General features: G+C 44.8%; 1 protein-coding gene across 2 annotated transcripts in view; it reads left to right on the top strand.

Moving 5' to 3' along the window:
* The window catches only part of ABA3 (molybdenum cofactor sulfurase (LOS5) (ABA3)), a 149,245-nt gene that overhangs the window by 77,497 nt on the left and 59,039 nt on the right, over nt 1-12,709 (top strand). For both annotated transcript variants that reach the window (XM_087378963.1, XM_087378962.1), the window contains exons 12-15: nt 1,515-1,640; nt 1,742-1,819; nt 1,909-2,010; nt 2,320-2,410. In XM_087378963.1, the coding sequence (XP_087235089.1) occupies nt 1,515-1,640; nt 1,742-1,819; nt 1,909-2,010; nt 2,320-2,410 (397 nt within the window). The remainder of the gene's footprint in view (nt 1-1,514; nt 1,641-1,741; nt 1,820-1,908; nt 2,011-2,319; nt 2,411-12,709) is intronic.

Raw genomic sequence — 12,709 nt, 5'->3', positions numbered from 1 at the left:
AGCTCTGCGTTTAACCAAGGCTACCGTGACCCTTGTCGGTTGGGCTCTAACTCTAAACAGGGAGGGGATGTCCCCAAGTGTGATCTGTGTGTCAACGACTCTAAACACACACACACACACACACACACACAGGCCACAGCCCATGGCTGTGGCTAGAAGCTCGCCAAAGTCCGCCAAGGTAGCATGAAGGGGCTGCGAGCTCTGCTCGCCCCCTCGTAGATGAACACGCATGGCGACAGCTTCTCTGGGCTCGTGATGGCGGGTATTAGGTGGATTCTAACAAGCTCTTCCAAGCTCACGACAGAAGGAGCGGAGTGGGGAAGGCAGAATGGGCGGGGGTGAGAGAGAGGGGGGGCACTGGGTTGTGCACGGGTGCAGCTCGTCGCAGGAGGCTGTGCATTCATTCATATGCAACCACTGGACAGATGCTCTGGCAACTCACAGGCTGTGAAACACCTCTCAGAAAGATTTATGAGGTGTGGTATTTTGTTTCATTATGATGGAATATGGCATAAGGTGGATGCATTCCCTCTTCCTCAAGACAGGGATTCTCCAATGCTCACTCTTTCGAGGATTTAATTTTTGACCTTTTGAGCCTGATGGGTTCAAAGTAGTGAACATCTTTTAGTATACATGGAAATGTTTTGTGCACTGTGGCATTTGCAGGAAATACCCTTCATCTGCTAAAAACTCAGTAGGAAGTCCTTTTTATGACTGCATACTCATGTGTATGGGTTGATGGGTTGGTGTGCATGTGTGTTTATAAAGTGGCACTTCACTTACCATGGGGCCCTGATGAAGTCATGAAGGTGTTGTATTAACTGTGTGATGGAGTCCTTGATTTTGAGCATGACCAAATTGGGCATTTCCTTGATTGCTGTACTTCCAGTTCTTTGCTAGAGTATCAAAGCTGTTCATATAAAAGGGAAACAGAGATGGTATGGATGAGAATCGCTTGTTTAGGAACACCACTAGCTATGCATTTTCACATCTACTTTGGTTATTGGACTCAGATCCAAAAGGTGGCAAAACTAAAAAAGGCGCATGCAAGAAACGAGGAAGACCCATGCGTAGCCTGGGACAGTCAACAGAATCCAAACAAGACCTGTGCACAACCCAATGCCTCTGAACAACCCAAGACGGCTAGTAGACCACAAATTAGACATGTGCACAACTTGAGAGAGCCAGATAGAGACATCCATGAGTAGTAGTGAATTTGCATATTTTGTGTCATCTAAATTGGAGGCTGCAGCTTCATATAGACGTCCAGGCCTTGTTTCATTAACACACAATTTACTTTTAAGTGAATCAGCACATCATATTAACGATGGGGTGCACAAACAAGGGAGGCCTTGCTGCAGGAAGGGAAGCATATAATCTAATTGTAAAAATTTATATTACAAAGGCCATATATTCATTGCTTTGAATCCAAGTACATCATCTTTGCGACAGGTGTGTGTGTGTGTGTGTGTTAACACCCATGGGTGATCAATCCTATTTGTTGTGTGACACAGAGTTACTGGGGAGATGACTGCGAGCAGGGTCCAATTGTGGCATTCAATTTGAAACATTCTGATGGAACCTGGATCGGGCATCGAGAAGTTGAGAAGCTTGCATCTCTAAGTGGCATCCACCTTCGGGTAGTTACAGGAGGCTGAAAATACATTTGTATTGAGCTTGCACATCACAAGTAGCTGTGTGGTTAACTTGATGGTTTACATAGTGTCTGATTTCATGCCAGACTGGCTGCTTTTGCAACCCGGGTGCATGCTCCAAGCATTTGAAATTGTCAGAATTGGACCTCCAAGCTAATTATGAGGTAGGTTGGAAAGCTTTTTAAGTCTGGAGATTTCGGACGCACTGTTTTGATTCTTACTTTTCTAAGCTCTTGATTATACTATATGCTAGGCTGGGCATGTGTGTTGGGATGATCGTGATATTATTGCTGGGAAGCCAACTGGAGCAATTCGAGCCTCCTTTGGCTACATGTCTACCATTGAGGATGCATTGGTATAGGACATCTCCTGATTTCTTTTGCTCATTTAATAATTGAGCTTCACTTTTCCTTCTCAGCTTCATGGAATATGAGACGCTTAATGCTTTTTGGTATAGCATAGCGGTGTTTAACTTTCATACTTCAGCTACCTCTTTGCTTTTGCATTCTTTCATGTATCAAATTTATCACTTAATCCAATCTGCTCGATCATGAACAGCTCTACAAGTGTGGAGCTCTACATAACTAGCTGTGTCATATCCTTATGTGTAGCACTAGTCTTTTTCCAGCTTGTCCTATCATTTACGTTAAACTTGGCTCCTCAGGTTTTGATCGATTTCATATGCGGGTTCTTTGTGGATAAGGGTAAAGATTCAATTTTGAAACAGCACGGTGTGGGACTTTTCCAAGGTTCAGGTAGGCTTTTTTCAATTTATATAATGGTTCCAGTGGTATAAAGAAGTGATCAGTAAATGCAAAATTACATTTATAGTTGTAATTGTCTCGTCATGCTATGTTGTGTCTTCATTGGATGATTAATTTACATGGATCAAAGGTAATGAGCGGTTTCTCTTGCATTCTAAAGTGAAGATGCATAAAGATCGAGTTAGCCAATATCAAAGCTGTTTTGAGATAGTCACTCTTGTCTTGATTAAAAGGAACATGTGATCCTGTGTAATTGCTATCTCATGCTCCTTGATGTTGTAAAATTTTTTCCATAAAAAGGACTTCTATTAAGCATGAAAAAATCCCCAAGAGCAAAGCAAGGGTACACTACACATAGCATAAGAAAAACCTGAGAGGGTCAAGCCCTATTATCAAAAAAGCCCGGTAAAGATCCTCCTTGATTTTGTAGTTGATAGAAGTCTTGCTGTTAATTTGAAAGATTCCTGTCAAACGTGTGAGGGACTTGAAAAAAATTGGAAACTGAGGATAAGAAGAAAATCATCTTATATTATGCAATTTCTAGGACTACCAAATTCTACATCAGCAGATCATTGAGTTAACCAGACTATTAGTTATGGGTCAGCATATCGTAAGATTATGACAAGCCCCATAAGAGAAATCAAACTGGGATTGTGGGAGCATGCAGTAGTCTCCCTGGGCGGCGTCTACCAGGAGGATTGTTTCCTTAGGGAGTGGAGTGGCTCCCCATTCTTCTCGGAGTCCTCTGCAGGGCTGAGGTGGCACTTCCAACCTCAACCTTGGATTTTTTTTTAGCTCTCTTATAGCAGCTTGATTTTTCCCTGCAGGGGTGTTTGCTTTCTCGTTCCTTGCATCATGTACTTCTCTGATGAGCTTTGCTCTTGGAGTTTCTGTCATACTTAATAGAAGTCTTTTCTCTGGGAAAAAATGATACAATGATGTAGAAATTTGAATTCATCAACCATTATGTATTTCCTGGGATTTGGAAAGTGTGCAGATATTTCAAAGGTCAACTATATATGAGTCATTGAACAGGAAAGAGAAGATCATATGTTTATGAGTGCATCTTTCTCATTGTGAGGTACAGATCATAAGACATAACTATTTGAGATCTATGAATTGATTAATAAACCATGCTTGGTGTTTTGTTTGATAAGCTTAAATGCATATATGTCTCTATTGACAATACCGAATGAAAGAACATCAAAATTGAGGGCAACCTTCTATTATAAAAATCTGAAAACATCTATCCATGGGACACTTGACCTGGCTTCAGCCTGCTTCTCGGGATCCCAGCTCACTGCGTAGAGTTCCCTGGAAACAGGTGCCAACAACTAGGCTGAAGGGCTTTACAACCAGCATTCCTTGATTCATGAGAATATAAAAAGTGCATGCAGGCTATCCATAGGACGCTTGACCCAATTAGAAAGGACATTTGGCTGCACTTCCACTTGCTTCTTGGGATCTCAGCTCATGGCCTAGTTGGAAACATGTGCCAACAACTAGGGTGCAGGCTATATAACCAGCAGATTGCTTGATCCATGAGAATAAAAGTGTGTACAGGCTATGCCTTGCAAAATCACTCCCGCTCTTCGGCGGTGTGACCAAAAGACACATTTTGTTAGGTCAAAATGTGACGAAATGTTTCTAGAAATTTCTACAAAACATGCAAAATGGCACTTCCAGAGACGAAACTCATCAAAAATAATAATTTTCTTGAATTTTTGTGGCTCTTTAATGTTTTTTTTTTCTGGCAGGGGTGGTTTTTTGTTTCTTGTATGTGTAAATGCATATGCGTATGTGTACACAATGTACTATAGTCTATATATGTGCACTATTTTTGTATGTGTACATGTTTGGTTTTTAATCATGTGTATGTGTGTGCACTGTGCACTATAGTTTGTGTATGTGGATCTGTTTGCATTGTGTACTAGAGTCTATGTATGTGCACTATTTTTTGTATGTGTATGTGTTTTGTTTTTTTTAAATTATGTGTATGTGTGTGCATTGTGCACTATAGTCTATGTGTGCATGCCTATGACTGTGTGCACGTAGCGTATGTGCGGAGAGAGAGAGAGAGAGAGAGAGAGAGAGAGTCTATTAACGTCCATGGGAGACCAAAGGTCTCTGGGACAATAGAAAAGCCATCCAATACATCAGTTTAGGGAGGGCACATGGCAGCTCCTTAAGAGTGCATAAAGCAGCTCCACTTATTTAGAGTACCTAGATTATGTCCTGGAAAAAAACATATAGTCGGCCTTACATCATTTTAAGACTGAGAGTCTTTTGGTTTTGATATGAACTCCTTAATGATTGCTATTCCACTGCCCATTTACCATCCTTCCTGGCAGCCCTAACTTTGGCTAATTCCGTTGCTTTATCTTTCAGCTGAACCTTTGTGCGTTCCTCGGCTATCCATAGCTTAGTACCTTTCAGCTTATAGGATTGTCATAAAATCTTGAGACGTAAATCTCGTGAATTAAACGTAAGGATAACATGACCTTTCCTATGGTCGATAAAGACTGTTCTAGCTTCATCATCATCACAAGTATCAGGCTTGTCATCCTCTTCAGGTATCCAATCAATGTTGTCGGGCATGGCTGCTTTGATATTTGCTAGGGTATCGCTGAACGAGTCCTCCTCCTTGTACCATCCTTCTGGGAGTCCCCCAATTCTGATTCTAAGTGCATTATCCCATCTGGCTTCATGTTCCTTGATCTCCTGCTGAATAACAACTTTGTTGACTTTTGCTTCAAACTTCACAATGACCTCCTGTTTGGTCGTCCGTATTTCATTATGAACTAAATCCTTGACCGTGGAGACTAACTGGGGGGTAGGGGGGAAGCCTTACAAGACTTCACGACCTCATCAATCAGTGCCTGTTTGCCAGGCCCTTCTAGAACCTGAAGTCGAGCCTTTACCTTTGCTAGCTCCAATCTTAACTCTCTGATTGTTTGCTGCAAATAACAACAAATCTGTTCATGTTACCCAATGATGGGTAGCTTTGAACCTGCTTGTTGGTAGTTGCGTGCAAACGGAGAGGGCATCATGGTTGTCATTGTCGCATATCGTGCCTTCGTTGAGGTTGCCGGTGTTGAGGGGGATTTCGAGGAAAGAGTTGGCCATTCCATGCTACCCCCAAAGCTGAAGCTAACCCCCAGACTGGGCCTAGGGTGACGTGGAGACGAAGACTACCTGGCTGAGGGCGAGCTAATGCTAGGGGCGGTGGCTAGGGTTGACGGCGCTGGCGGCGGCTAGGGTTGATGGTGTTGGCGGCAGCTAGGACAGTGGCTAGGGCTACGACGGGAGGGCAGACGGGTTGCACAATGGCGGCGGCGGAGGGCTGAGAGTTTATTAAAGTCTTCAAAAGACCGATGGGTCTATGAGACTATAAGAAAGCTGACACAACAAGCTGAAAGGGTGGAGCTACTGAAACGAGCATCGTCACCCATGCTAGATATCAAAGAAATGTCACATTGTCAGAGAATGTACTAGTACTACAAAATACTAACATCAAAACACATCTACATCATCATCACCATCATCATGTCAAATCCGATCCAATCTCAAGTCTCGTCCAGTGTATATGGAAGATATTGGGGGCCTCCTGGAGGTGAAGTCACGGGGGACCCAATGATTGGCATGGTTGTGGTGGTAGAAGATCAGAGATAGAGTGCTGACGGCTATCTATATGTGAGTTGGCTTGTCCTCTTCTACATTTGACAAGGGCCATGGTAACTCCTATGGGTCGTGAAGGTTGAGCCCCGGGTCTAAACACGGAAGGGATGTCCCCAAGCATAATCTATGCATCCTCCCTCTGTCTGGTGTGCCTTGTTGGTAGCTCGAAGAACTTTGAGATCACGCTTTGAAATGGGTCTGCGTGCGTGTCTCTGTAAACTGATTAGGCGCTCTCGATGGCTAACTACCTTATGGATGAAGGCGGCCGAGCATCTTTGATATGGATAGGAGAGGAAATGGGAGAGCAGTCTGAAGCTATCTCTGAAGAGGCAGTAGTAGTGGCTTCGGATCTCATAGTACACTGGGCACTTGAAGATGAAATGGTCCTATGACTCGATCTCCTATAGATCACACAAGGTACAAATCCTCCTTCTCTAGGTACTCCCTCAGCTCGTCTGCTCTCAATCCGAAGTTGATGGGATGAAACCCGAAACTGCCCAATAGAGATCCTCAATGAGTAGCGAAGATGAATATGAGTATATCCCGGGGACCAATGAAGCCCTCATCGAGCATATGTAAGCAGTGATCTCTATAGAAACTGAGCTTGATTGGGAGTTTATTCGGTGCCAAACTAGTCCTAAAAGTGTGCAATTGTAGGAGGTCCTCGCATATGACCTGGTTGACCTCATGATGCCTGAGCTGGAGAAATGGCGCATCAATGCTATACTAAAAAGGAGGTAATCTGTCCACGTGAAGTCCCAACCTCTCGGACCACTTGCATGTGTGTGCATACTAGCATCTGTGGACCCTTTGTTGCCAAGGTCATGGAAGAGGATAGTGCTAACCATGGTAGTTTGCGTCGTCGTATCCTCGAAAGGAGGTAATCTGTCCATGTGTAGTCCCAACCTCTCGAACCAGCTGCATTTGTGTGCATACCAGCATCTTTGGACCCTGTGCTACTAAGGTCATGGAAGAGGATAGTGCTAACCATGGTAGTCTGCGTCGCCCTGAAGTGCAGTCGCTGTATCCTTTGACCTGATATAGGTAAGTGATGACTTGGAATGCCGCATCGAGCTGTAGTGGGATGACCCAAACTCAGCTTGGATGATTTGATGGGGAACCAATGGCTTACCGTATCATCCTTGATAGCATGAGATCCTACCCACCATTAACAAATACACTATTCTATACATTAGAAACTTGAAAGTTGGAGTATGAACTCAATGCACTCAACTTGAACTTAGAACTCATGACAATTGAAATCACAACTCATAGGTCATGGTGCCATGTGATCCACATCAATCTAAATCTGCAACATTGTGGTCGCCCATGCCGCCTTCTTGTTCTTCTCCATCATCTCCATCGTCTTCAACATGAACCATAATGTACTTGCCATAGGGACAATGTTCTGACCATTCTACTACTTCCAATCCAATGAGATTCTTGCCGTAGGCACAATGTTTTGACCATTCTACTGCTTCCATCCAATGAGATTCTTGCCGTCGTACCCAGCATTCATCTTCTCAAGTTGCATGTGCAAGCAGATTGTCATCGTCCTTTTGTGTCCGTTCCTCTTCTTTGATGCAATGGATCCTCCCACCATGCACCACTACTCCACTGTTAAGTTCACTAACTCTTGCTTTCTATCAAGAATGGTCACCACCTCTTCACATTTTCAATCATTTTGTCCATCCTTTAATAAACTTTGCAATGCATGGCTTATCACTATCCATAAGTCTCATTAACAGGATGATGGGCTTCACTTTTTTTAGCACATGACTAACATCCTCCTAAATGGCATCAGATAAACATAAAGAGTTGCACTCCAAAGCAACATGGTGGAATCCTTCCATACCTCCCACTCATTACAAACAAGAAGCGACCTTAGAGTATTTTTTACCTATTGAAGATGCTCCAACATGATGAAGTTGTAAGCAAAACACGTCTTTGAATATTTCAAGAGGTCTTTGGAGGCAAGCCTGTGATACATTGCCAAAATGTAGTCGTATCGTGTGATAAAAAGTGATGATAGCCTTTGTTAAATCAAGGATAGGATGCACGCAACCAAGCCTCCTATGTCCTTTAGTAGATTATTCAAACAATGTGCCATGCAAGCACTAAAATTGAGCTTGGATTCTGTGCCTCTAGAATCTCCCCTGCTACCCTATTGGAACTCTCCCCATCTGCAGCGAACTGAATGATATGGTCAGCCCCTACCTTGTCAATTGCCTCACTCCACAGAGCTGCCAACCTCTTTCCTGTCCTTCCATCTTCTGAGTTATTAATGGACTTCAAGAAGCATGACCTACCCTTTTAATATGCAACGATGCCATGAATAGAATGGCTGCATGTATCACTCCACCCAAAGTAGTACCAAATGCGGATGGGGCAGAAGGAGCGAGCCCGCTTTATCCGCATGACGAAGCCTTCAATTCCTCTTTGACAAGCTTCAAAGACCCCTCAATACTGTGCTTCTTCACTTCCAAAATCTTGTTCCTTAGGTGTGTAAGGGGGACCAAAAGCTGCAATAGCCCTTGTAATATCCACAAAGCTACAAAGTAAGGAATATTGGCTTGATTGAAGGCAATGCCACAAGGAGCTGCTGCTCCCCCCTCGCATGTCGTCATTCCCATCCCCCGCTCCCCCCCCCCCCTCCACCCTCCACCCCCTTTTGTCGCCCCCCTTCCACTCCATTGCCCCTCTTTTACTCATTGTTGTTGGCCTGGGCGGTGAATCTTACTGTGCTGGGCGTTGTTTCGTACTGCTTCAGAGGTGTTTTGCTGAGTCACTCTTGCTGCTGCAGAAGTGTTTCTGCTCAGTGTTTGCCGCTGCTACAGAGCAGTCCATTCTGGCTGAGCTGGGAAGGTTTTTGCCGCTTCAGAAACTTCGTTTCTTGCTGTTACAGAGAAAGCTTCCATGCTGCAGGTTTTGCTTTACAAAGGCGTCTTTTTTTACTGTTACAGAGGTGCATGTTTGCTCTACTAAGGAACAATTTTTTTACTGCTTGTGACTGCTGACTTGGACACGGTTTGGCTGCTTGAAAGTGCTACCATATGTGCTGCTTGAAACACACTTTGCTACTGTTTTTGTTGGCTGCAAACAGCTCGGGGTTTTTGCCCCTCTCATGCTCAAGGCTGGCCTATTTTAAAGCGTCCCTTCCTGCCCCTTGTCACATAAAAAACGGGCAGTTGAAGCTGCTCTCATTCTCACAGGAAGCAAGCTTGTTCTTGCACAGGAGTTTCAAGGTTTTCACCTTTTTTCCCCTCTTCCTGCCATCCCTCTCCCTTTTCTCCTCGCAGCATCTCCTCTCCGTCAGGTCGGCTAAAGATGCGGCAATGGAGGACAACAATGCCATTCCAATCACTGAACCAGAGGAAGCTGAGGTCCATGTTACATACCCTCCAGACATTGTGCAGTTGATTGATGAACTGTGTTAGGCACAGCTCATTGGGGTAACAGGCCAGCAGCTTCGAGACTGGGTGTGCGCCAACATTGTCACAACGACGATGTTCAGGCTGCTTGGCAGGGTTGCTTCTCATTTGGTTTTCAGCCCACTGAGCAAGGCTCAAGCTTACCAAGTTCTGGCTAGGGTAGGGTCATCCACCTTTGGCCATGGCGGATGCTTCCTCACGGCCACTCCGAGACCTAGTCAAATTATACTTTGGATTCTTTTCCCGGGGCTCCTTGACGAGATCAGTTCATGCCGTAGGGTGGTGGAGTACCTGGCTAGTCTTGCAGGTAACATGATTCCCTTCCCTTAAGTGATCTTATAGATGGATCTCAGGTACAATAGGGGGTTACATATGAGGACCTTCTAGACCAGTGTCTCTAGCGAAGAGGGCACTTCATTAGGGATCGTCCGAGTAGACGCCCTTGCATGCACGACAGGCAGAAGAGACATGAACTTGATCAGGGATGTCCGAGTAGACGCCCTTGCACCCACGATAGGCAGAAACAGAAGGTTACTTCTACCGGCCACCCACTCGACGGTCATGTGTCCAGGCGTCCAGAGCTGCCTCCTAAACTTCCACAACCTCCTCTTCCACCTACACCACTTGCACCTCTTGTGCCTTTTGAGCCTCTGTAGCCTCAACACCTCTCGTACCTCCTGTTTCTCCTATACCTCCTATGTCTCCTGACCCTCATCTGCCTCAATGGCCTTCACAGCCCACATCAATTGTTAGTGAGCCATTGGGGCCACCAAAGGTTGCTACGGTCACGCTTCAAGGAGAGCATTGAGCCAACTCACAGAGACAGGGTCAGAGACTGAGATTGAGATAAAGATGTCGAAGACGTATGCCTATTTCAGAGTCACGGTCTCCTACAAGTTAGAGTTGGCCACTACTCAGCGAGGGTTAGTGATTGGAGCATCAGATCTCTTGCTTTAGTCCAAGGTTGCTCTAGTCATGACTTCACATAGGAATCTATGCCTTGGCCTTCTTGCTTTAGCCCCAGGAGGCTCCAGTCACACCTCTGTAGAGACTCAACGGTGGCCTTCTTTCTTCACAGTGAGAGCAAGAGATCGGAGGTGCTCCTCTCATGTTGTAGTCTCAAGAGGTTCTAATTGCAGCATTACCACCGCACAGGATGGGCTTACTATCCCCGGTATTACGTGATTTAGGTCAGATGACCCTAGTCACATCTTGGGTGGCCTAGTATCCCCAATATTTGGTGATTCAGGTCAGATGACCCTAATCATGAGGGATACTTAGGGGAGCAGCTCAGGATCTCATTCGTTGTCGTCTAGACATCCTTGTTGCTCTCTATCTCGGTTTTTGTACCTATGAAGAGCGTCTTGTAGGACTCTTCTGTGAGTTTGTCAATTATGCCTTGCCCTGGATTGCCTCAATTGGGCAGAGGTCTGATGCTTGTGTGGTCTCACAGTTTCCTGATAGGTTGGATGCTTGGGAGTCACTTGTGATAGAGATGGAGGGAGACAATTACATCCCACAATTTTCTTCCATTGTTGACATTGTGGTACTTGCCCTAGAGCCTTACCTCACTTATACAAGGAGAGGGACCAGGGTTCTCATGTAGTCTCTCACTTTAGGTCTTGCTTCCAGCTCGGGAGGGGATGCATTGCCATAGATGAGTACTTCCAGGACAGGTAGGAGGTTGGCAAACAGAGATCTCCTCTCTACCTTCTAGTCTCAATTGTCACTAGATACTATGGAGGAGGGCTTTTATAGACTTGATCTGATTGCAGTTTTTGCAGATTGTCGGGTGAGTCAGAGAAGTATCTAGGGTCCATAGTTTCATATCTTGCACTCCACTTCAGGTAGTTTGGAGCAAATTGATAGCAAGATTGCATGGACATGACACAGATGTCTATTTGTTCATAGTCTGGCTAGATCATAGATTCACTTTGTTTCAACAATGGGTACTTTAGTCAACCTTTGGTGGATGAGCATTGCCTTTGCTTTTCTTCATGTATGGCGACACTCTCATAGATTGTTTGGTGCGATTGTTTGACGTTCAGGACCTCACTTCTAAACTGAGTATCTTCTCACTTGAGAATGCTATCATTTTCCAATCGAGAGAGTTTGTGGATTTCCCCTTCCTCGAGGGATATCCATGTTGATGTAGTGGTGCCTCCTTACTTCTATCCATCATTTCATGGAATGTGAGGGGCCTCAACGGCTGTAGATACATCACTGACTCATATGGTCATAGGACGGGAGTATCTAGACTCTAGATTCTTAGAGACTCTCTTCGGTCCATCTCCTATGGGATACCCTTAGGATATTGTACATATTCTAGAACATAAGCTGTGGCTTGCAGGCCAGGATTGACAAATGTCGATAACTTAACAAGGGTAAGAGTAGGACTATTTGGAGTTAAGCAGATGGGTTGCATACATCATTTAGGAGGGCAGATGGGTGGCGAGCAGGGCAATTTACATCATCATTCAGTTGAGAATACCGTTGTTTGTATTCTCAACGCGTATGCTCCCACTATACCAAGGCAGAGACATGTCTTTTGGAGGCTGCTTTGGAGACTCTTCCATGGGCTGACACTTGGATTATTGGAGGATATTTCAACATGGTTGAATTCTCAAAAGACAAGATCAGTGAGAGTGAGGGAGGACTTTCAGAAGAGAGAGGTCAGAGTGGATGATCTCTTGCTCCATGCTGTTCTTCACGATGCATCTTGGTTGGATGACTTTTCTTGTCTGGCAGATCGTCTACAGTTCTCTTGGTTGGGTCTCCCATCGCTTACTTTCCTTAGCCAGATTAGGCAGACTCTATGTCAATTAATGGGACCAGGCTAGAGGAGGGTAGGTAGGTATTTGTCAAGCTTTGTTCTTTTAGACCATGACTCGGTGTTGCTTAAGGTTATGCTGACTCTAGATTGGGGGGCACCAGTATATAGTGAGAGTCCCAGATTTTTGGTTCCAAGAGATAAGAGTTTGTGTAGGAATTTAAGGATATCTGGCTTGGAGGACAGACTAGAAGGGCTTGGATGGTTAGGCTGGGTGGCGCGGGCTTTATAGAGAGTCAATGTTGCATGTCATTTAAAAGCAAAAGATGAGAAAGCAACGTGACAAACAAGGCTGAGGTAGCCAAATTGCAGGGCTTGGGACGTTCTCGGACTCCCTTTTCCTCAAAGGTA

Source organism: Dipteris shenzhenensis, chromosome 9 (assembly GCF_047967505.1).
Source record: "Dipteris shenzhenensis isolate YYH24624 ecotype China chromosome 9, Dip_SZ_1.0, whole genome shotgun sequence".
Classification (NCBI taxonomy): Eukaryota; Viridiplantae; Streptophyta; class Polypodiopsida; order Gleicheniales; family Dipteridaceae; genus Dipteris; species Dipteris shenzhenensis.
The sequence above is the reverse complement of the archived record's forward strand: the minus strand, read 5'-3'. Positions and strand labels throughout refer to the sequence as shown.